Source organism: Gopherus flavomarginatus, chromosome 4 (assembly GCF_025201925.1).
Source record: "Gopherus flavomarginatus isolate rGopFla2 chromosome 4, rGopFla2.mat.asm, whole genome shotgun sequence".
NCBI classification, from domain to species: Eukaryota; Metazoa; Chordata; order Testudines; family Testudinidae; genus Gopherus; species Gopherus flavomarginatus.
In genome coordinates, this window is record NC_066620.1 from 97,203,890 (window position 1) to 97,229,545 (window position 25,656).

The 25,656-nt window shown below is 43.9% G+C and overlaps 1 protein-coding gene across 1 annotated transcript in view; it reads left to right on the forward strand.

Annotated features, from left to right (window-relative positions):
• The window catches only part of TMEM242 (transmembrane protein 242), a 62,611-nt gene extending 57,449 nt beyond the window's left edge, over positions 1 to 5,162 (forward strand). The window contains exon 4 of the mRNA XM_050949957.1: positions 4,919 to 5,162. Coding sequence (XP_050805914.1) covers positions 4,919 to 4,960 — 42 coding nt within the window. The 3' untranslated portion in view covers positions 4,961 to 5,162. The remainder of the gene's footprint in view (positions 1 to 4,918) is intronic.
• The last annotated feature ends 20,494 nt before the right edge of the window (positions 5,163 to 25,656 follow it).

The following is a 25,656-nucleotide window of genomic DNA, read 5'->3' on the forward strand; positions in this document are numbered from 1 at the left end:
GTAACTCACCTCGGCCCAGTGACCCATCAGATGGAAGATGCTTTAAGTGTAATGAACTGGGACATATCAAGGCCAAGTGTCCCAAGAACACCATGCGAGTGCAATTCATTACACCACCATCACACCAAAGATCCCCAGGCCCGGATGCCTCTCAAATACCCTTGGAGCGAAGGGAAAATTTGAGAGTGGGCGGAAAGAAGGTTACTGCGTGGAGAGACACGGGGGCACAAGTGTCAGCTATCCACCAATCCTTCGTTGACCCCAAATTCATCAACCCAAAGGCCAAAGTTACAATTTACCCCTTCATGTCACAAGCTGTAGACTTGCCTACAGCTCAACTGCCTGTCCAGTACAAAGGCTGGTCAGGAATGTGGACTTTTGCAGTCTATGACAATTATCCTATCCCCATGCTACTGGGGGAAGACTTGGCCAACCAGGTGAGGCGGGCCAAGAGAGTGGGAATGGTTACACGTAGCCAAACCAGGCAAGCTTCCAGACCCATTCCTGTTCCTGAACCGTCCACAGAGGCCCCGTCTGTGTTACCAGAGACCCAGACAGAGGTAGTGGACCCGGATTCCATGCCAACCACTGAAACAGCCACAGCACCTCCAGTCCCAGGCCCGGAACTGGAACAGCTACCAGCACCAGCAAGTGCAACCCCATCTTCAAACTCAACGCCAGAGGGCGCCAGCGAGCCAGAACTGGCAGAAGCAAAAGACAGCCATACCCAAAAGGCTCAGCCAGAGCCTGAAATACCCTCAGGTGCACCAGCGGAGAGCGGTTCACCAGCAACGGAAACAACCCCATCACCTACATCGCTTCCAGAGGGACCAAGCCCAAGTCCACAGTCTGAGAAAGAACTGGTGACCCCAGCCTCAAGGGAACAGTTCCAGGCTGAGCAGGAAGCGGATAACAGCCTTCAGAAAGCTTGGGCAGCGGCACGGAGCACCCCACCGCCTCTCAGCTCTTCTAATCGATCCCGGTTTGTTATAGACCAAGGACTTTTATACAAGAAAATTCTTTCTGGTGGACACCGGGAAAAATGGCAGCCGCAAAAACAGTTGGTGGTTCCAACTAAGTACCGGAAGAAGCTCTTAAGCTTAGCCCATAATCATCCCAGTGGCCATGCTGGGGTGAACAAAACCAAGGACCGGTTGGGGAAGTCCTTCCACTGGGAGGGGATGGGCAAAGACGTTGCCAAGTATGTCCGGTCTTGTGAGGTATGCCAAAGAGTGGGAAAGCCTCAAGACCAGGTCAAGGCCCCTCTCCAGCCACTCCCCATAATTGAGGTCCCATTTCAGCGAGTAGCTGTGAATATTCTGGGCCCTTTCCCAAAAAAGACGCCCAGAGGAAAGCAGTACGTACTAACTTTAGTGGACTTTGCTACCCGATGGCCAGAAGCAGTCGCTCTAGGCAACACCAGGGCTAACACTGTGTGCCTGGCCCTAACAGACATCTTTGCCAGGGTAGGTTGGCCCTCTGACATCCTTACAGATTCAGGGTCTAATTTCCTGGCAGGGACCATGGAAAAACTGTGGGAAACTCATGGGGTGAATCACTTGGTTGCCACCCCGTACCACCATCAAACCAATGGCCTAGTGGAAAGGTTCAATGGAACTTTGGGGGCCATGATACGAAAATTCATCAACGAATTCTCCAATAATTGGAACCTAGTGTTGCAGCAGTTGCTGTTTGCCTACAGGGCTGTACCACATCCCAGTTTAGGGTTTTCACCATTTGAACTTGTGTATGGTCACGAGGTTAAGGGGCCATTACAGTTGGTAAAGCAGCAATGGGAGGGGTTTACGCCTTCTCCAGAAACTAACATTCTGGACTTTGTAAGCAACCTACAAAGCACCCTCCGACACTCTTTAGCCCTTGCTAGAAAGAACCTAGAGGATGCTCAAAAAGAGCAAAAGGCCTGGTATAACAGACATGCCAGAGAACGTTCCTTCAAGGTAGGAGACCAGGTTATGGTCTTGAAGGCGCAACAGGCCCATAAGATGGAAGCATCATGGGAAGGGCCCTTCACGGTCCAAGAGCGCCTGGGAGCTGTAAACTACCTCACAGCATTTCCCAATTCCTCACTAAAGCCTAAAGTGTACCATGTTAATTCTCTCAAGCCTTTCTATTCCAGAGACTTACAGGTTTGTCAGTTTACAGTCCAGGAAGATGATGCTGAGTGGCCTGACGGTGTCTACTACGACGGAAAAAAAGACGGTGGCGTGAAAGAGGTGAACCTCTCAACCACCCTGGAACGTCTGCAGCGGCAACAAATCAAGGAGCTGTGCACTAGCTTCGCCCCATTGTTCTCAGCCACCCCAGGACGGACTGAACGGGCATACCACTCCATTGATACAGGTAATGCTCACCCAATCAAAACCCCACCCTACCGAGTGTCTCCTCATGCCCAAGCTGCTATAGAACGGAAGATCCAGAATATGCTACAGATGGGTATAATCCGCTCATCTACCAGTGCATGGGCATCTCCAGTGGTTCTGGTACCCAAACCAGCTGGGGAAATACGCTTTTGCGTGGACTACCGTAAGCTAAATGCTGTAACTCGTCCGAACAACTATCCAATGCCACGTACCAATGAGCTATTGGAAAAGTTGGGACGTGCCCAGTTCATCTCTACAATAGACTTAACCAAGGGGTACTGGCAAGTACCGCTAGATGAACCTGCCAAGGAGAGGTCAGCATTCGTCACCCATGCGGGGGTGTATAAATTCAATGTCCTTCCTTTCGGCCTTCGAAATGCACCCGCCACCTTCCAAAAGCTGGTAGATGGTCTACTAGCTGGACTGGGAGAATTTGCAGTTGCCTACCTCGATGATGTGGCCATTTTTTCAGACTCCTGGCCCAAACACCTACTACACCTGGAAAAGGTCTTTGAGCGCATCAGGCAGGCAGGACTAACTGTTAAGGCCAAAAAGTGTCAAATAGGCCAAAACAAAGTGACTTACCTGGGGCACCAGGTGGGTCGAGGAACCATAAACCCCCTACAGGCCAAGGTGAATGCTATCCAAAAGTGGCCTGTCCCACGGTCCAAGAAGCAGGTCCAATCCTTCTTAGGCTTGGCCGGATACTACAGGCGATTTGTACCACACTACAGCCAAATCGCTGCACCATTGACCGACCTGACCAAAAAGACCCAGCCAAATGCCGTTAAGTGGACTGATGAGTGTCAAAAGGCCTTTACCCAGCTTAAGGCGATGCTCATGTCTGACCCTGTGCTCAGGGCCCCGGACTTTGACAAGCCATTCCTAGTAACCACAGATGCATCTAAGCGTGGTATAGGAGCAGTGCTCATGCAGGAAGCGACAGATCACAACTTCCATCCTGTCGTGTTTCTCAGTAAAAAACTGTCTGAGAGGGAAAGTCACTGGTCAGTCAGTGAAAAGGAATGCTATGCCATTGTGTACGCCCTGGAAAAGCTACGCCCATATGTTTGGGGACGGCGGTTCCAACTACAAACTGACCATGCTGCACTAAAGTGGCTTCATACTGCCAAGGGGAACAACAAGAAACTTCTTCGTTGGAGTTTAGCTCTCCAAGATTTTGATTTTGAAATTCAACACATCACAGGAGCTTCTAACAAAGTAGCTGATGCACTCTCCCGTGAGAGTTTCCCAGAATTCAGTAGTTAAAAAGTGTTCTTAAAATGTAGAAGTCTGTTAGTTATATACTTAGGCGTATATGTAAAGGTCTATGTGTTGTATTAATCTGTTTATTTTAAAGTTCTAGAAGGAAATCGCCGCCAGTGAGCTTCCCCACTGTCTGCAATTTGGGGGGCGTGTCATAAACAGATAGCTAAGGGTTAATGTCTCTTTCACCTGAAGCACCTGACCAGAGGACCAATCAGGAAACCGGATTTTTTCAACTTTGGGTGGAGGGAATTGAGTGTCTGTGTCTTTGTTTTCTGGCTGCCTGCTTTCTCTGAGCTTTGGAGAAGTAGTCCTACTTTCTAGTCTTCTGTTTCTAAGTGTAAGGACAAAGAGATCAGATAGTAAGTTATATGGTTTCTTTTCTTTGGTATTTGCATGAATATAAGTGCTGGAGTGCTTTGATTTGTATTCTTTTTGAATAAGGCTGTTTATTCAATATTCTTTTAAGCAATTGACCCTGTGTTGTATCATCTTAATACAGAGAGAACATTTGTACTTATTTTTCTTTCTTTTTATATAAAGCTTTCTTTTAAGACCTGTTGAAGTTTTTCTTTACTTCAGGGAAATTGAGTCTGTACTCACCAGGGAATTGGTGGGAGGAAGAAATCAAGGGGAGATTTGTGTGTTGGATCGCTAGCCTGATTTTGCATTCCCTCTGGGGGAATAGGAAAGTACTTTTTGTTTCCAGGATTGGGAACAGAGAAGGGGAGTCTCTCTGTGTAGTTTCACAGAGCTTGTGTCTGTGTATCTCTCCAGAAGCACCTGGAGGGGGGAAGGGAAAAAGGATTATTTCCCTTTGTTGTGAGACTCAAGGGATTTGGGTCTTGGGGTCCCCAGGGAAGGTTTTTCAGAGGGACCAAAGTGCCCCAAAACACTCTAATTTTTTGGGTGGTGGCAGCAGGTACCAGGTCCAAGCTGGTAACTAAGCTTGGAGGTTTTCATGCTAACCCCCATATTTTGGACGCTAAGGTCCAAATCTGGGACTAAGGTTATGATAACTGTACATTGACTAACTGCAGAATCCAGAGATGAATGTGTATATTCCATCCACAATAAGTAAATAACTCTTCTCTTCAGTTTGGTGACTGAATTTTAAGAAAGGGGTTCTGAGAGCTCCCTACAAGCAGAACTCCTTCCTGAAATGTTTATAAAATCCATCTTTCAGGACAAATGAAAATATTGTGAATGGCAGGTTTTAAATATCTCCCAGCACACTAACGCAACACAGTCTCTTTCCTTCTCACCTACAGGAGGCTTTATTACTGAGCAATGAAACAATGTCATGTGTTTAAATTTCTGCAAGAAGGCATAATGAAGATGTACTCCTCACTCCACTGAGATTCTGATACAGCAGCTCTTCAGAAGTACAGGATCTGTGCAGAAGACCAGTGAAGCCTAATTTATCAGAATACAAGTCTACAGAAAAAGGGGAGTGGGGAATGGTGGTGGGGTACAGTGCTAGTTGTTAGGAAGTATGTGAAAAATAAATCTGAACAAAACACCAGAACATGCAATGTTGTCGTGTAATACGTTTGAAATTAACTTTTACTTCCTGTTTTATTTTAAGCTGCTGTGCTGACAGTCAGTCGTATTCTTCTTCTTATTAAAAAATAGCCTCTTCATCCTCAGCATATGTTCAGGACTTTCAATATGTACGTTCTGTAATTCCCCATAACGCTAATAATGTGTCTAGTAATGTCAGGACCACGAGTTTTCTTATGTTACTTCTACAATATCTGTAGCATTCCCCTTCAATTCTGAATATAAAACATCTTCAGGTTTCAAATGCTTAGAGGGAATGGTTTTCAGATGTCCTCATAAAACAGGCTTTGCAGCTTCCCTAAAGGGCAACAATTATAATCTCTTGAGTCCGCATCCATTCTAAAATATTAAACCAAAGCCTTACCTATCTCAGCCATAACTCCAAGATCTTGTAAAAGACATCTGTTGCCCTGGTTATATTACATTATATTAACAAAGGATTTGGGAGTAGAATTTATGCCTGCTGCTAATTGCATCTGATACAAAATGTAGTTTTTCCACTGTTTCACATCAATTAACCAAAGACAATGCACCTGTTACAATGTGGAAACAAGCAAGTGAAAATATAGAAGAATGTCATTTTCCTACAATGCCAGACAAATATATATCCTCCTCCATGTTCATCTAGACTATGTCCACAGACACTCAAGATTTAACACCTCAGTGTTTTTAGATACATGAGAATTTAGTTGTTTCCAAAGATCCACCACTTTTGGGTTTCCTAAAATGTGTGTGCCCCGGAATATATGTGCAAAAATCATTGCCCCTTTCTCCTCTTTGAACTCTCTTCTAATTAAAATTTAACATTTAATATGAATTTCAACCTCTTAAATGCTACTAAATCAGGGAACATGAAGAAGATTGGAGGCACAGATGAAAAATTAATGAAGATTCATGAAAAAACAAATAGTAAGCACTACTGACACATTGCTATTAGAACTGGAAGAAAAACCTCAATTTGGTTCACACCTCCTCAATTCATTTTGAATTTTTAATACAAATGGACCTCAAAAATCCAAGCAAGGCTTAACAAAATACAACACTTTCACTCTGTTTTGAAGCAAAACACTTGTGGGCAGACAGGGTGCTCTGGGTAAACTCAGCCCATATTTGCCCATAATTTCATGGTTTTAGCTGTTGTCAAGACTGGACAAAGTTTTGGGCTTAATTTCAGAATCTGAGTTTTACCTTGTCTTGAGCTTTGTTATGAAAGCTTCATAACACTAAGACCCCAGATCAGCTGATCTCTTAAGCACATGATTAACTGTAATGTCAACGCACTTCATGCTTCTTCCAGAAGGCGTCACTAATGGGCGAGACAAGGAGCTATCTTCTTTCCCCCACCTTCCCCAAGTCACTGCATCTGGTGGGCTTCCTGCCTTGTCTGATATGATACCTTGGGAATGAACACAGGATCCTTGTTCTGTTTAATTCTATCACATTTCTATGAGTGTGTGCTCCTAACTCTGACTTTTCCTTCACTCCATGTTCTATGCTTTACTGGCAGACATATCTGCAGTACAAGGAGATAAGGGCCAGTCCTCAATCTCAGTCACAGAGAAAGCACACACACCACAGTAGAAGGGGCTCTTGCAAAGTTACACAATCTGCTTGTCTAAATCCATTACTGCCTAGCACCAAACGTCTCTCCTAGGGAAAGGGTCCAAACTAACCTGTTCACAATCAACAGACAAACTCTAGGGCCATTACCTCAGGCAAATTCTCTCTCTCCACTTCCACAGTCCCCATATGGTTTTTAGATCTTCCCAGCACAGCCCAGGCTATAGCCCATCAGGTGACTGGCCGAGAGCAGTCACCACCACTTGCTGTTTTCACTCACTGTTGTGTTTGGGCCAGTCCTCTAATTTCCAGCCTCTGCCTTAATCCAATCGGGTAGGAGTGTTTGCAGCTAACTGAGCCTATATGTACACTAGAAGTGGAAGTGAGGAGAGGAGCAATCTCAGCCATGAATATCCTAACAATATCCTGCTCTCACCTTTCCCATTCTGATTAAGCAAATATGCAAATACTAAAGCAGCTCAGAGCTGAATTAACATTCAGAGATTTTTAAAAAGCTTCTGTGGCCACATGCAGAGTGACCTTTAGACCTGTTTGAATCTGGCAGAATACAGATGAGGAAAGAGAGTCACATTATAAAGACAGAACCATCTTTCTGTGTCTTGCTGTCACCACAAAAGGGCCCACAGGAGGAAATGAAAATCTAACCCAAGCAGCCACAGCTCATCTAGGTTTCACAGCAATAAATCACGGGGTATGTAAGCATGCCTCTTCCAGCAGCACTTCCCATAGGTGCAAAGAGCTGAACAGTTTGCATTAACACAAATCTTGCTGATTCTGTGCTTTAGATGATGAGAAATTAACATCTCACTCTGTTAGGCAGGGGGCCAGCTTAAGGTCGTGAGTTTGCTATGAGAAGGGCTGGGAATACCACAGAAGTAGCATGCTTACCTCGTAGGGAAGCAGGGAAGAAACAACTTGCATTGCTCTCAAGCATAAGCCCCTTCTATCAGGTGGTGCCCAGAATACCATCAACGGGTTCCAGAAGGAGCTACATTAATCCCTCTTGGACTAAAAGGAACCCTTGAAGGAAATTATGAGAAACTTCACTACCAATGTCAGATTCCTTTTTACATAGATTACAATTTATGACATTAGGACAGGAGTTCTCAACCTAGATATCACACAGGTGTCAAAGGATTGCGACAGCTTTGCCCTATTGCTAACTAGAAGAGGGGTTCTGGGGTTGTTCTGATTCGGAAAAGGTTGAGAACTGTGGTATTAGGACAATAGCAGCTATAAATATTAGAACCATCTTCCCCTTATCCCCCTTCTCTTGTTAAAGGGATACTATGTTATATCCATACATAGACTCATAGACTCTAGGACTGGAAGGGACCCCGAGAGGTCATCGAGTCCAGTCCCCTGCCCTCATGGCAGGACCAAATACTGTCTAGACCATCCCTAATAGACATTTATCTAACCTACTCTTAAATATCTCCAGAGATGGAGATTCCACAACTTCCCTAGGCAATTTATTCCAGTGTTTAACTACCCTGACAGTTAGGAACTTTTTCCTAATGTCCAACCTAAATCTCCCTTGCTGCAGTTTAAGCCCATTGCTTCTTGTTCTATCATTGGAGGCTAAGGTGAACAAGTTTTCTCCCTCCTCCTGATGACACCCTTTTAGATACCTGAAAACTGCTATCATGTCCCCTCTCAGTCTTCTCTTTTCCAAACTAAATAAACTCAATTCCTTCAGCCTTCCTTCATAGGTCATGTTCTCAAGACCTTTAATCATTCTTGTTGCTCTTCTCTGGACCCTCTCCAATTTCTCCACATCTTTCTTGAAATGCGGTGCCCAGAACTGGACACAATACTCCAGTTGAGGCCTAACCAGCGCAGAGTAAAGCGGAAGAATGACTTCCCATGTCTTGTTTACAACACACTTGTTAATGCATCCCAGAATCACGTTTGCTTTTTTTGCAACAGTATCACACTGTTGACTCATATTAAGCTTGTGGTCCACTACGACCCCTAGATCTCTTTCTGCCATACTCCATCCTAGACAGTCTCTTCCCATTCTGTATGTGTGAAACTGATTGTTCCTTCCTAAGTGGAGCACTTTGCATTTATCTTTATTGAACTTCATCCTGTTTACCTCAGACCATTTCTCCAATTTGTTCAGATCATTTTGAATTTTGACCCTGTCCTCCAAAGCAGTTGCAATCCCTCCCAGTTTGGTATCGTCCGCAAACTTAATAAGCATACTTTCTATGCCAACATCTAAATCGTTGATGAAGATATTGAACAGAGCCGGTCCCAAAACAGACCCCTGCGGAACCCCACTTGTTATACCTTTCCAGCAGGATTGGGAGCCATTAATAACTGCTCTCTGAGTGCGGTTATCCAGCCAGTTATGCACCCACCTTATAGTAGCCCCATCTAAATTGTACTTTCCTAGTTTATCTATAAGAATATCATGCGAGACCGTATCAAATGCCTTATGAAAGTCTAGGTATATCACATCCACCGCTTCTCCCTTATCCACAAGGCTCGTTATCCTATCAAAGAATGCTATCAGATTAGTTTGACACGATTTGTTCTTTACAAATCCATGCTGGCTATTCCCTATCACCTTACCACCTTCCAAGTGTTTGCAGATGATTTCTTTAATTACTTGCTCCTTTATCTTCCATTTAGGCATAATTTTTCAAGTGTCCATTAGTTTTGGATGCCCAACTGTAAAAACCTGTGGCATAGTTTTCAGAGTTACTGAGCACCCACAAGTCCAACTGAAATTCATGTGAGTTGAAGATGCTATTAAGCATCTGTGAAAACCAGGCTGTAGGTTTCTAAGTTAGGAACCAAAAATTTGTGCAGTTCTACTTACCTTAAGATTCACTTACCTTTGATAGTAATATTAGAAACTATTTTGTTGAAATGTTTTCAACAGAGTTTTCTTGGTTGAAAAATGGAATTTTCTGAAACTTTTTTTGCAAAAAATTGCTGACGTTGAGATTTTGTATTTTTTTAAATGGAAAACATTGTGCCTTTTTATATTTATTTAAAAATTTGTATCAAAACATTATAAAATAGTTTTTGATTTTTGTTTACTGAAAACCCAGACTTTGAGCCTTTAGGGTTAATAATAAACAAATGATAATAATGTTTTCCAGTTTTTCTCCACAGTAATGAAGGCTAGAAACTTAGGGATTTTTGTAACAAAAACCTAGAGTCTCACATAATGACATGACCCCAGGAGCTGGAGCTTTAAGGAAAACCCCAAATATGATGACAGGTTCCAGAGTGGTAGCCATGTTAGTCTGTATCAGCAAAAAGAATGAGGCACATTTGTGGCACCTTAGGCCTGGTCTACACTGGTGGGGGGGAATCGACCTAAGATACGCAACTTCAGCTACGAGAATAGTGCAGTTGAAGTTGATGTATCTCAGTTCAACTTACTTCGAGTCCTCACAGCATGGAGTCGATTGCCACAGCTCTCCCGTCGACTTTGCTTCCGCCTCTCGCCAAGCTCGACTTCAGCAGTCGACGGGAGAGGGATCGGGGATCGATTTATCGCATCTACACTACACACAATAAATCAATCCCCGATAGATCAATCGCTACCCGCCGATCCAGCGGGTAGTGTAGACATACCCTTAGAGACTAACAAATTTATTTGGGCATAAGCTTTTGTGGGATAAAACCTACTTCATCAGATGCATGGAGTGGAAAATACAGTAGGAAGATATATATATATATATATATATATATATATATATATATATACACACACACACACACACAGAGAACATTAAAAGATGCAGTCATGGGGTCTCTGCGGAGCTGCAGGGTCACTTTGCTCTGAGCCCTGCATGGGCAGCTTGATGCTCACAGAAATTGGGGGACAGGGTCATGTGACCATGCATTCTCTCCTGTCCCCCCACGTCGCCTCTGAACTAGAACTTATCTTTCAGAAAAACAGCCATCTTGATTTAAAAATTTCCAGTGATGGAGTATCCACTAAAACCGCTTGGTAAGTTGTTCCAATGGTTAATTACCCTCACTGTAAAAAAAAAAGCGCTTTATTTCTAGCCTGAATTTGTCTCGTTAATTCATCAGGCTCATCCTCTAACCTTATTCCAAAGTACACCACAGCTCTTCTGTATGTCCCTAATTCTTCCCATCTCCCCTTCACAGATCAAAGCCCCATTTTCCCCTCTACCTTCCCACCTATTTCCCATGCAAATGTCCCTATTTTATCTGCTGATATCTATGCATTTTTGGGAGGGTGAAAACTCCAAGCTTACCTTCTGGCATCTACAAATGTATCAGTTCCCCCAACTTTTCTCTTAGCCCCTAAAAATTCCACACACACATGCACACATTCCTTCTCCTTTCCTTAGACAGGTCTGATTCCAACCCTGGTTTACCTCCCAGAGACTCAGCCTCCCTAGTGAGGGATTGTTTTAGAAAAGTCACTGGACCACACTGCCTGTTTTCCCCCCCATTCTGTGATATTTTCTAGGGGAAACATCACGTGTCAGTCCCCCAAGAGTAGATCTTCTGGGGTGATTGAGTGGCCTAAACTGCCATCAGTGGCTCAAATGTGAAGAACCTGCAGCCAAAACCACATATACACTAAAGCAACGAGGAGTCAGGTGGCACCTTAAAGACTAACAGATTTATTTGGTCATAAGCTTTCGTGAGTAAAAACCCCACTTCTTCAGATGCATGGAGTGAAAAATTTTCCTCGTTGTTTTTGTGGATACAGACTAACACGGCTACCCTCTGATACTTGACACATATGCAGTGAAAGTATCAGAGATGGGGTTTTTTTCTGGTGTGATGTTCCAGTATTTGGATCATGGATTTAGGTATTTGTTTTCTTTAAAATAAAAAAACTAGAATTTTTAAAAACATCTTTTAAAAATTAAAAGTAAAGCAGCAGAGAACACTATAGGCTGGATCCTCAGCTGGCATAAACTGACGTAGCTTCCACTGATTTCAGTGCTGATTTGCATCAGCTGAAAATCTGGACCTAAGACTGGAAATGAGAGTTTTCATTTATTTATTTTCTGGATATTTGTATTTCTGAGCCTAACAAGACTGATAATGGAAACATATTTAGCACCAAGTGTACCTGTGGATTTCAAATTGGGTCCCTTCCTCACCTCGTTTCAGAGCCAAAGATTATAAATCATGCATTTTTAAAAAACAAACAGCAATGAATTGAAACTTCCTACTCTGGTTTCTTGTAGCACTTTACACCCAACAAGCTTCTTCACTCATGAGCATATCATATCCTTTCATCTCACTGTAGCTGGTCTATTATTATTAATTATTTGCATCAAACAGGTAGAGAGTACTGTATTTTGAAGTTATTGTAGCATTTGATGTGCATATGTATTTGAGGTTGCAGGGAACATGTTTGCAGTCAGCAACATAATATTACAGGATATGCCTTTAGGGATAGCCCTACAGTGGGAATCAAAATTTCTCAACTTTCAACATAGTGTGAAGTTTTCACTATACTTTTTTCTGTTTGAAGCTTAGATCAAAGCTAAAGGGCCTGGAAAACATCTTTTACATCTAAGAAGCAATAGTTCAAAGTTTCCTAATTTACTGCTCTTTGTTGTACAGCTCATTTTGAATACTGGTATTTATTATCCAAGACCTTGGTAAGTTGGAAAGTACTGACACCTTTGAAAAATACAGCAGTAAAAGCATTAGAAAACAAAATACTAACGTTAAAACTGCAGCAACTAATGTAAGAGAGAATCCTGGTTTTAATGCCTTACAAAGCAGTCCCAGACACCTCTCAAATATCCCAAGCCTGTGGTTAGGGTACTGTTGTCTCTGGTAAAGCAGGGAGCATTAAGAATCAGGGCACTCAAACAACATTGAGTCTTACCTGACACTAACCTGAAAAAAAAAAAGTTACTCAGGGAAAGAAAGAATAATATTTTACAGAAAATTAAGTAGTAACTTACCATTTCTCCAGCAGAGGGTGGCCTAAGTATACAAGAAACAGCCTTGCACTTCACTAATCAATGCTTTCTGCTATGAACTGTGGTAGAGATGGTGGAATCTGCTGTCTTTTTCTTTTAAATAATTGTCTAGGTAGCGAGAAGACCCGGAGACCTGCAGTGTAAATTTTAGGCTCATTGCTAAAACACAGAGAAAAAAAATGTTAAGGCAACTCATAGACTCATAGCCTTTAAGGTCAGAAGGGACCAATGTGATCATCTAGTCTGACCTCCTGCACAAAGCAGGCCACAGAACCCTACCCCTCCACTTCTATAACAAACCCCTAACCTATGTCCGAGTTATTGAAGTCTTCAAATTGTGGTTTGAAGACCTCAAGCTGCAGAGAATCCACCAGCAAGTGACCCGTGTCCCATGCTGCAGAGGAAGGCGAAAAACCTCCAGGGCCTCTGCCAATCTGCGCTGGAGGAAAATTCCTTCCCGACCTCAAATATGGCGATCAGCTAAACCCTGAGCATGTGGGCAAGACTCACCAGTCAGCACTCAGGAAAGAATTCTCTGCAACATCAAGTACACATTTAAATTAAAAACATTAGAAATTCAGCACCAATGTTAACTTGAACATGATCCACATCCTTTATACTTTATGGGATATACACAAACAGTATTATGTTACTCATTGGTACTGTTAACAAATATTTGGATTGTGGTAGTGTCTAGAGGCCCCAATTCTTGACTAGGGCCCATTGTGCTAGGTGCTACACCCCCCCACACAGATAAACATGTATCTTGGAGCAGGGAGTAAGGCCTCATCCTGAAAATACTTACACATAAGAGTAACTTTTCTAAGTGCTTGCAGGATCGGACATTGATTTTTTAAAAAAATGGAATAGGAGATAATCTCTATGTGCAAGGTGGCTGAGTTAACATAACTCTTGAAGTCTTAACTTCTGCATTTCCTGATTTCGTAATTTTCACTTTATTTTAACACAGTTACATTAATTTATGTTGCCTGGAGTCTATTACAATAAGACATGTTATCTTTATATATGTGGGTTGTGCTGTTCACTATAAAGATACCAAAGGATAGGACAGGTCTAATGGACACTCCCAATCACACTGAAGAGACCATGAGGCTACCAGCCTTCAAGGTGACAACAGTTATGGAGGAACCATGAGGTGCTTTGGGAAGGGAAGGCTGTGTTAGAAGCGGTTAAAGGGTCTGGCAGGAACTTCTATAGATTCCATAGCATCTGTGTTTTAAGATGCTTATCTGAACTCCGAACTTTTGGAGTTCTCCCATATAGGGTCTGATTTTTTATTCCATTACACCAATTTTATGGAGATGTATAACTTCACTGAAATCAATGAATAGAGGATCAGACCCAGTGTGTTTATGTATATATTTGCTATATTTACTGTGGGGTTTGATCTTATGGTTTTTGCTATGCTGCATAATTATGATCAAGCACACACAAATGACAATGCAACCTGTGGGGTTGGAAACATAGTGGATATCTATTCTGGCAGGAAAATGTGATGGTATCATTTTGATAACTAAAAGCAGCAAAGAATCCTGTGGCACCTTATAGACTAACAGACGTTTTGGAGCATGAACTTTCGTGGGTGAATACCCACTTCCTCAGATGCATGTAGTGGAAATTTCCAGGGGCAGGTATATATACGTGTGCTAGCAAGCAAGCTAGAGATAACGAGGTCAGTTCAATCAGTTCTAGCAGTTACAACTGCTAGAACAGGGCCTCATCCTCCCTGATTGAACTGACCTCGTTATCTCTAGCTTGCTTGCTAGCACACATATATATACCTGCCCCTGGAAATTTCCACTACATGCATCTGAGGAAGTGGGTATTCACCCACGAAAGCTCATGCTCCAAAACGTCTGTTAGTCTATAAGGTGCCACAGGATTCTTTGCTGCTTTTACAGATCCAGACTAACATGGCTACCCCTCTGATATTTGATAACTAAGATACTTATACGAGAAAACCCTCTAAAATGCATGCACAAGCCTTCAATGGATGGGGAAATTAAGGCGCACAGATGGTTTTATTTGGAAATTTATTCCCGAGGGAAAAAATGTATATGTTGATAACTATGGGTTTAATATCCAGGAAATATTGTAGTCAGTGGTACTTACAACCAAGTTTGACCAAGACAGTTTCAAGTTTTTTCAATCTTTACAACCCTAAGAGCAGCCCAAGAACTGAATATCTTTCTCAATGGACATTGCTTGAAACACAAATCCCACCCAGTCTACCTCAGAGTAAACCTAGATAGAGCTCTCACATATCTTAGGCACCTGAGGAAAACCATGGGTAAGGTAAAGACGTGTGACAGCCTTCTAAACAACTTGGCCAGTACTTCATGGGGAGCAAATGTCCAAACTCTCTGATCATCTGGTTTAGTTCTGTGTCACTCTGCAGCAGAATACTATGCTCCAGTGTGGCTCCATTCATCTCATGTCAAGTTGGTTGACTCAACTACACTAAACATGCATATTGTAACTGGGCCAATTTCACCCACACCAGTACCATGGCTCCCTGTGTTAAGCAACATCACTCCTCTACACATCCCTCATGGTCCCACTTGCCTGCCCCGATTTCTCTGCGACGTTGATGTGACATGAAGAATGGTCTGCAGCCAACATCAGAAACCAGTCTCTTAAGATTGACCCAACCGTGCATCTGACTGAATGCACCCTGTATTCAAGTCCTACGTACGATTGTAAATTCTTAGTACAAAATATGCCTTGTGAATATCACTTGAAAACTAACAAGTTGCTGGTCAATCATATCATGATAAAATATATGTTGCAACATTATATGTAAAGTTATAAATTCCCCCTGAATGATGTTGGTGGCACATGTTCAAACCCACATAGCCCTATAGGCTGGACTGGTAAAGCAGATCTTAAACAAAGTAATGTGTGTTTACCCAAATATACATATAAGTTATAAACAGGGTTTTCAGACAGTGAGAGGGTGAGACAAGAGGCAAGGAATATCTGCATGTCAACAAACAGAGGTGAGGAGAAACAGCATGCAACCTCTTTCACTACCAGACCCCCATCTCCATCCTCACAGCTGGAAGGAACTTTATCTCAGGATAATCCTTAGGAAAATATATTTCAAAGGGTAACTGAACTATAAAAGTGAGGGGCAAAAACATCCCAGGTGGTCTCTCTCCCTATTCATCTCTCTCTTTTCAACCAAAGATGACAAAGGAAACAGCTGCTGGACTTTGGGAACATATCCTGACCTGAAATTTGGTCAGCCCTGTTGCTGGAAACATCTGGTAAGAACTACACCATGAACCAAGTCTAATTTTTTAAATTTAGAAAGCATTTTACCTTCATTTCTCTTGTAAGCATTTCTGACTTTAATGCCTTATGCTTGTGCTCACTTAAAATCTCTCTTTTTATAGTTAAATAAACTTGTTTTATTCTTTAGTTAAAACTAATCCAGTGTTGTGAATTGTTTGGGTAACGCCATTTAAGGTAGCAGGCTGCTGTATGTTGATCTCCTTAGAGGAGCAATGGATCTAATATACATCTTTACCTCGATATAACGCTGTCCTTGGGAGCCAAAAAATCTTACCATGTTATAGATGAAACAGCGTTATATTGAACTTGCTTTGATCCACCGGAGTGCACAGCCCTGCCCCCCCGAGCACTGCTTTACCGCGTTATATCCAAATTTGTGTTATACTGGGTTGCGTTATATCGAGGTAGAGGTGTATCTGGGCTGCTCAGGAGAGAGCTGGACAATGCATAGCACACATTTTGGGGGGAAATCTGGGACTGGGAGTTTGTTGGGATCACCCTGCTAGAAGCCAGAGTGTGGCTGGTGTTTGCTGACAGGTTGCTGGGGTCAGAGCAGCTGGACCAGGGCTGTGGCTATACACACAGAGACTCAGGGTGTGACCTGAATGCTGTTTGGGTGTTTGTGAGGAGCTCAGGTTGAGAGCTACAGCAGCAAAGCATGGTGAGGTTCCCCAGGCTGCAGAGCAAGTGGTAACACAGCCCCTCACTGGTCTGGATTTTATCATGGAATGCATAGCATGTACCTGGCTTTGATGTGCCACACCACTTATGGGCCCTTCTGAACAGATTTTGAACTGGCTTGGGTCAATGTGCAGCCAGCCTTCGTACCTGGGGCCAATGAGATGATCCCACACATGGCTTTGGTCAAATTCAGACTACATCATACATCACTGATGACTGTCCCCTGAGCAGATTTGGTGGTTGTCTGACGGTTCTGCATTTTGCTGCTGCTGCTGCAAATTGGCTTGGCAAGCGCCACATCTGATAAGAATACCCAGGGTTGGTGAAGTTCCAGTCCTGGAAACATTCACACATGTTCAACTTTATGCATGTGAGTAAAGTTCCACTGACTTCAATCTGACAACTCAACATGCATAAAATTGTGCCTGTGCAAATGGATTTGCAGAATCAGGTCCTGAAAAAAGAAAGGGGAGGGGATTAAAAGTTAATTGGAAAGGAAACAGATGTTGAAAAGCAGGGGAGGGAAGAGATGCAGACAGAAAAGAAGAGAACAGAATGAAGTGGCTGAAATGAAAAGAGAAAGAAAAAGCCCTAAAGGGGGAGAAAATAAAATTTGCTGCCTACAATTTATATTGTAAAATATAGGCATTATTCATAAACACACACACACATATATATAACACAAGAGGCACATTCATTTTCATTGCATTTCATCTGTGTAGGATAATCCACAAATTAGATTAGTTATGTTAGTTATGTATAATATTAGTCATCTTATACACACATATAATTTCTCGTGGATTTAAAATTATAAAATAAAGCATTTTTAGTTGCCGATTTGCCACTTTCATACCCTCCTGAAAACCTCCTTCTCTCCTGCCCCCACTTCTCTCTGCACAGTATCTCACTGATTTTTTCAAAAAATTGGCAAGATTCAATAGGACTTGTTACCTTCTCCCTTCCCACCACTCTCCTCCTCCTTTCCCACCTTCCCACAGACACAAATTTCTCATCTGCTCTAGCCCCTCCACCTGCCACAGTGACTCCATCCCACCTCACTGCATTATTTCATGTAACCCCTAATTTATACCCCTTTCTTTGCACTTTTCCTCAATCTCTCACCCTCCTCCAGACCCTTCCCTTCACAGCACATGTATGCTTTACTGTCCCTCAAGATGAAGCCCCCCCTCCAACCACCATCCCATCCTCCTTCTTCCTTTCACCTCCAGGCTTATTGAATGTACTAACTTCTTTCCTCCAATTCAGTTCTTGCTGCTCTCCAATCTGGTTTCCATCCTCTCCACTCCAGTGAAGTGGCTCTCATTAAAGTCTCAAATGATGTCTTCCTGTCCAGATCCCAGAGCTTCAATTTCATCCTAATCCTCCTTGATACACTGGCAGCTTTGGGCACCATTTACCACTCTCTGTTTCCTCAAATCCTGTTCTCCATTGGCTTTTGAGGCTCCATTCACTCATGGGCTCCTCCTCCATCTCTATCACTACTTCAGCACTTTATTTGCCAGAGCCGCTTCTTTCCCTCTCTCTTTCATTGGGCACTCCCCAACCCCCGAAGGCTCCATCCTTGGCTGCATGCTCTTCTCTTTCTACACCCCATTCTTAGGGGCTCTTATCTACAGTCAAGGCTTCCGATACAACCTTAACACCAGTGACTCACAAATATATTCCACTAAGACCTGTCTCCTTCTACCCAATCCCTCCTCTTGGCCTGTCTTTCTGACATCTCCTTGTGGATGTCCGGCAGGCAACATGACCAAAATCAAGCTTTTGATCTCTCTCCCACCCCGCCACAAGCTTTCTCTTTTCTGCTATTTCTTTGTTGCTGTGGATAATACCTCCTCATCATCATTCAGACCTGTAATCAAGGAGTCACCTTTGACCTGACTCTCTCCACATGACACATGCAAACCATCTCCAAGCCTTGCCACTGTTACCTACACCACACTTCAAAGATTTGGCCATTTTTTTCTGTCCAGACTGCTTTTGTTCAGACCCTCATCATCTCATGCCTATTACTGTAATATCCTCCTCTCCGGCCTTGATGCCACCAGGGGTGGCTCCAGGCACCAGTGCAGAAAGCGCGTGCCTGGGGCGGGAAGCCACAGGGGTGGCCTGCCGGTCGCTTTGAGGGCAGCAGGCAGGCTGCTTTCGCCAGCGCGCCTGCAGGAGGTCAGCCGGTCCTGCAGCTTCGGCGGCAATTCGACAGTGGAGATGCTGATAGCACAGCACCGGCAGACCTCCCACAGGCATGCAGCCGAATCTGCATGAGCAGTGGACCACCCGTAGGGGTGCTGCCGAAAGCCGCCTGCCTGCCGTGCTTGGGGCTGCAAAAAACAGAGCCGCCCCTGGATGCCACCCATACTGCACCTCTCAAAGCAATTTAAAATGCTCCTGCTAAGGTTGTCTTCATGGTTCATTGCTTTTACCATTTCCTTTGGGTCACTCTGTTGGCTCTCCCTCCTCCATGACATCAAACACAAGTTCCTTGTCTTTGCCTTCAAGGCATTCACCATGTATCTACCAGATTTAGTAGTGTTTTCTGCCATTTGAATCCCACCTTCATTCTTCAAATGATGCCAGCCTTGATCACTCCATCTGATCCTCCTTCAAGTACCTCTACCCCTTCCCTCCAGCTGCCCCGTATGCATCGGGAAAACTCCCTTCAAAAATGGCAATGCTGCCACCTTAGCTCTTAAATCCCTCTTTTAAACCTGCCTATGCTCTGATACCTAAAAACAAAGCTCATCTGGCATAGGTTAAACAAGTGATGAGCTGAGACTTCTATTGTTCTGCTACATTTGGTTTATTTTATGACCTTGCCCTAGGACCAACCCCTACCCTGATTGTCTATTTTGTCCACCTCTTGTATCCTGTCCAGCACCAAGCCTGTAAGCTCTCTGAGGCAGGTATTGTTTTTCTTCTGACCTGTTTGTCCACTGCCTAGTACAATGGGGCCCTCATCACTAGGGCTCCTAAATACCACTGGAAACAACAATAGCTTCTCTCTTTGAGACACATAGAAAGTGTTGGAGTTTGTCTGCACATCCATATGTACACTAGTATAGAAGGGCCCAATCCTGCAAGCACTTAATCATGTATAATAGTTTTATTCACATGAGTAGTGCAGTTGAAGACAATTGACACAAGTGAAATTACACATATGTGTAAATGTTTGCAGGATGGCATCCCCCTCCCCCACCTCAGATTAATTTATTCTTGGCATTATCGCAAACAATGTTCTGCGCCTACTAACTGGTTACAGGGGAAATCTTGTTACATTATAATCGGTAATAGATAGCTCCCAATCCACATTTCTGAGCTATCCAAAAAGTCTTCCGACAAAAAAGGGAAGATAAGACTCAACATACCTAATATTTCTAAGGATAAAGCAACATACAAATCACCAATGGATCAGAACCAAGGTCCATCTCATCTAGTATGCTGGCTCTGAACGTAGCCAGCATCAAATGCCTGAGAGAAAGGTGCAAAAAAAAAAAAAAAAAAAGAAAAAAAAAAGAAAAGAAAAGAAAAGAAAAGAAAGAAAGTAGGCAGAAGTAGGATAATCTGCCCCTATGAAGATCTCATTCTAATTCTTAATAGTTAGAGATTGATTTAAACCTGAAACACGAGGTTTCCTAACAAGCAAAAATAACTTCTCCCCACTTCAAAAAAAAAAAAAGGCACAAACTCATTGTGTCTCCTTTGCAGAACACTTTAAGCTGCGCAATGAGAGACCAGAGATATAGAAGTCTGTGCTGCTCATGTGGGCTCTGCACGTGGTGAAAGTCAGGGGCTCAATTGATCTCCTGTTTTCACTTTCAGCTTAGTTACAGCAAAGACAGTATCAGAAAGTTTTAAAAGCAAAATAAAGGTTATATGCCATTTAATGTTGATACTCTAAATTTAAATAATAAATGAATCACCCAGCTGTATTTAATTGACAATTAACATAATTCTGGTCCAGTGTAGCTGAAAGATAATGAAAGAGCTGACTGCAAATGAACCAAGAGTAATGGGGGAGGTCATAATAGTCCCATACCTCTGAATGAAAAACCAGTTTATCCTCTAACACTAGATGCTTTGATTGGTGAAGGTCTTTATCATGAAATTAAATTCACCCATCACAGTAGGAGACACGAAAGGAGTTTCTGCTGTGTAGGTGGGGATGGTAGGTGTCTATAGAACAGGCATCCCATGTGGTTACATACACTCTGTGTATAGTAGAACTGGAGAAGCCAGTCCAAAGAGGGGAATTAGAGGTGCACAGGTGTGTGCAGAAGGGAGGGAAATGGGTGTTGCCAATTAATCCACAACTATACAGAACGAGTGGTCACAAACTGCACAGAGGGTATGCTGGGGTGGCAGCCCCTCTTCCGGCCCAGGGGATGAAGCAATGGCTGAAAAGATGACCCACACTCTGTCCACAGGTTGGAAGTTGGATAATCTCTCCCTAGCCCAGACTTTTCTTCCCATTTAGCCAGGTTTTGTGTGGTGGGACACAGGGGTGGTAGGTTTGTAGAAATTTTGGTCGTGCCCAGAAACCGCCCCCACCCAAACTCCGCCCCCCACCTGCCCAAGCTTTGGGAGGGAGTTTGGGTGGGGGAGGATGTCTGGGGTGCAGGCCCTAGGCTGGGGTAGGATATTGGGGTGCAGGCTCTGGGAGGGAGTTTGGGGATGGGATGGGGTGCAGAGATGTGGGGTGTGGCTGCAGATGAGGGGTTTGGGGTGTGGAAGGGGCTCAGGGCTTGGGCAGAGGGTTGGAGTGTAGGGGGTGAGGGCTCTGTCTGGGGCTGGGAATCAGGTGTTTGGAGAGGCTCAGCGCTCGGGCAGGGGGTTGGGGTGCAGGAGGATGAGGGCTCTGGCTGGGACTGGGGATAAGATGTTTGGGGTGTGGGAGGGGCTCAGGGCTAGGGCAGAGTGTTAGGGTGTAGGGGGTGAGGGCTGTGGCTGACACTGGGGATAAGGTGTTTGGGGTGCTGGAGGGGCTCAGGGTTGAGGGTGTGGTGGGGGAGTGAAAGCTCTGACTGGGGGTATGGGCTCTAGGGTGGGGTGGGGCAGGGCTGGGGATGAGTTTGGGGTGCACGCAGGCTGCTCCGGGACAGGGGCCAGAGAGGAGGACTCCCCCCAGCCCTTTCCCTGCTGGCAGCAGCAAGTTCTAGGGGAGGAGCCCCCCTTTCTTGCTCCCCCTCAGCAGCACACGGTCACTGCATGTGCTCCTAGGCCCCTCTCAGGTCCAGGAATGTCCCTTGCTTCCCCCATAGTGGGTGCCGGGGGGTGCTGCGTGGGCCTCCTCCCCTGCTGTTGCTCTTGACTGTAGCTTCACTGGGGGGTAAGGGATGGGGCTGCCTCCTTGCCCAGCATGGAGCAGGAGTGGTGACTGCAGGTGGGGCAGGGGACACCTGTGCTCCTGGAGGTTCCTGCTGGAAAAGGGAAGGGTCTGAGGGGGAAGGGCAGGCTCAGAGTCAGTCTGCCATGGCAGTTGAGGAGAAGGGGGGCACTAGGACCCTGAGGCAGCAGTTGCTGCAGGGAGGCAACATGGAGCTGCACGGAAGAGACAGTGTGTCAGTTTTCAGAGTAGGGGCCATGCTCCCCGGGGAAGGCAAGAGGGGCACAGGGGAGGCACAGGGGGAGGGGAGGTCAGGGAGGACACCTGGCCCCAAATATTGGTGAAGCTGGGCCCCTAGGCTCTAAATATTGCTGGTGCCTGAGCACCACGTGGCTATGGAACTCGCCGCCCATGGTGGGACAGGGTAAATTCCACCCATGACGTTTTTCTCTCTTTTCCACTCACCACCTCAGTTCATGAGCCTTTTAAAACTTAAAATTGTCATCCTATAAAATAAATCCTATGTAATGCCAATAGTAATGCTGACAAAAATCAAAAGGACAACTGTGTCTAAGTCAAGGTTCACCTTTCCCTAGAATTTGAAGTAAATCTATATTTAGCTCCTTCTTGGCCTTGGGAGAGAAAAGCCCATTTACCAGCACTTTATAATTCTGTATAAAATGGAAGATGAATCTGGCTCCTGGAAACAGATGTAATATTAATGGGGTGAAGATGCACCAAAAAACAATATGATCTAGGGAGGCAATTCACTTTCTCAGTATTAACTGTCATCACCCCAAGGTCCTTTTCCTACCAGTTAAGCCAAGTTATTACAGATTTTTTAGGAAGAGGACATAAGCCTAGATGCAGATATAAAACATTACAAATCCACAAGCTCTTATCCCATGTGTTACAAGTAGAGCTGGCAAAAAACTGGAAATCCATCCTACAAAAAAGTGCATGCTTTTGAAAAAAAAATTCTTTCTAAATGGAGACAAAATGTCAAAACTGAAATTTTTTTGCAGGAATTGTTTTAAGGAAATTTTTCAACCAGCTCTAGACAGGAGCAAAGTCTGTCTGTCTATCTGTAAATAGTTAACAGACTAAATGCCAGTAGATAGCACTCAAGTGTATGTAGCATAGTGCCTGCGTCTTGCAGGACAATAGAACTTTAAGGTGTTGTGCACTGCAAATGTGTAGTTCTTTACATCAGCTCTTACCACCATCGACTTGCTGTGATACCCAGTGAAAATATATATAATCAGGCAAGTAACTGAGAGCATAGATACCAAATGATTTCTTACAATCCTTTCATTCCAAATACCCAAATAAATACAACGCAGACCACAGATAAACAACTAATTTGATGATAACGGATAGGCCACAAGTATGGCTATAATAGATTGCGTTATCCCAGATGTGACAGAGCATGGTTTACTGACTGCAGTGAGGACGGGAAGAAGGAATGGCTAAGCAACACAGCGCTTAATTCTGAAAAGTACTGAGCATCCTGAGGTCAATGCCAGAGGAGGGTGCTAAGCAGCTCACAGAAGGCAACCAACACCTTGCAGGATTGGGCTCTTTAAGAACACTATTTCTCCCTAACCTATGCCAGTTGTTTCCTTTATTTTCTTTGACTAATTTAACAGAAAAAATCTTACACCAGAGAAAGATACTTTCCTCTGCTACTTTCGGTTGAATTATAATAGAAGTCACCAGTGATAAATCTCCCTAAAAGAAAAATCTTAGAAAATTTTTTACCAGGCTTTATTGGAATCATCTAATGTAATCTCTCTATCCTAGCTGAGTATTGCTATTGAACTTATCACAGTAGTATCTGACCACTAAATAAACTCAGCTCCACCAAACAAAACTCATACAAAGCCAATCAGGAAGGAAGAACTAGACTAGGACTCGGGGGTTATAGAAAAGGGATTTAAATACACCATTATGGACAAAATCACTAGACAGAGCTGTTACACCTAGCCTGACAAGGTCTTTTTGCATAGCATGTGAGCACTGCTCAGTCTTCAAAGACATGCTGTATTGTAGTTTTGTGATGGGGTTTCTTTTTGTGGGAACTGTTGTGAGCAGCAGAGTTTTCCCTCTGCCCTAATCTCTCTAATTGAAATCACTTCTTGGAGCAGAGTTGCTCCCCAGGAACTGGGCATAGGTGTTTTAACTGAGTACCTGGACAGACAAAATTGCCTACATGCTGTTTGACCACCCATATTCAAAGACTGATATATATAGTGTAAACAAAACAAGCTAGACTAACGCTATCTCCAGTGCCTGTATCATTTATTTCTCCTCCTATGGGAGGTCACACTAGGTTATCAGAATAGTCCCTTCTGGCCTTGGAATCTATAGGAGCTGACCTGCAGGGCCTCTGCATCTACTGCTGCTTGGCAGTGGGGCGACACATTAAATCCTGCCCTTCCATACATAACACTATCAAATTAAGGGCTCAGTCCTGCCCCAGTGAAGTCAAAGTCAAAACTCCTATGGACTAGGATCAGGCCTCAAGATATTATTTTGATTATAGTTTGTTCCAGAATGCTGGCACTGATCTGTGGGCTTTACTAGCTATAACAGAATCTAAGGAAATGCATCCAGACACTGAAAACCTATGAAGTCTTATACATAAAATACCAGCTTGTTTAATCAAAAGCTTTGCCTCCTTTCCAAGGAGATAACAGCCTTCAGTTTACTGCCCACAGAAGAACGTATTATTATTAAAACTGCCTCAGCGTATTATTTATTAAATGGCTGTTCAACGTAAAACTGGCCTGATGGCTGACACTTTCTAGCAACATTTACCAGACAACTCTCCAATACCAAATTCTACAGGCCACTTCCCTCAGACCCCACTGAGGAATACATTAAGAAACTGCACCATCTACTCAGGACACTCCCTACACTAACACCGGAACAAATCAACATACCCTCAGAGCCCCGACCAGGGTTATTCTATCTACTATCCAAGATCCACAAACCCAGAAATCCTGGACACCACATCATCTCGGGCATTGGCACTCTCACTGAAAGACTGTCTGGATATGTGGACTCTCTACTCAGACCCTATGCCACCAGCTCTCCCAGCTATCTCCATGACACTACTGATTTCCTGAGGAAACTACAATGCATTGGTGACCTTCCAGAAAACACCATCCTAGCCACCATGGATGTAGAGGCTCTTTACACAAACATCCCACACACAGATGGAATACAAGTGGTCAGGAACAGTATCCCTGATGATGCCACAGCACAACTGGCTGCTGAGCTCTGTGCCTTTATCCTCACACACAACTATTTCAAATTTGATGACAATATATATCTCCAAATCAGTGGCACCGCTATGGGCACACGCATGGCCCCACAATATGCCAATATTTTTATGGCTGACCTGGAACAACGCTTCCTCAGCTCTCGTCCACTCACGCCCCTTCTCTACCTACGCTACATTAATGACATCATCATCTGGACCCATGGGAAGGAGACTCTGGAAAAATTCCACCATGATTTCAACAGCTTCCACCCCACCATCAACCTCAGCCTGGACCAATCTACA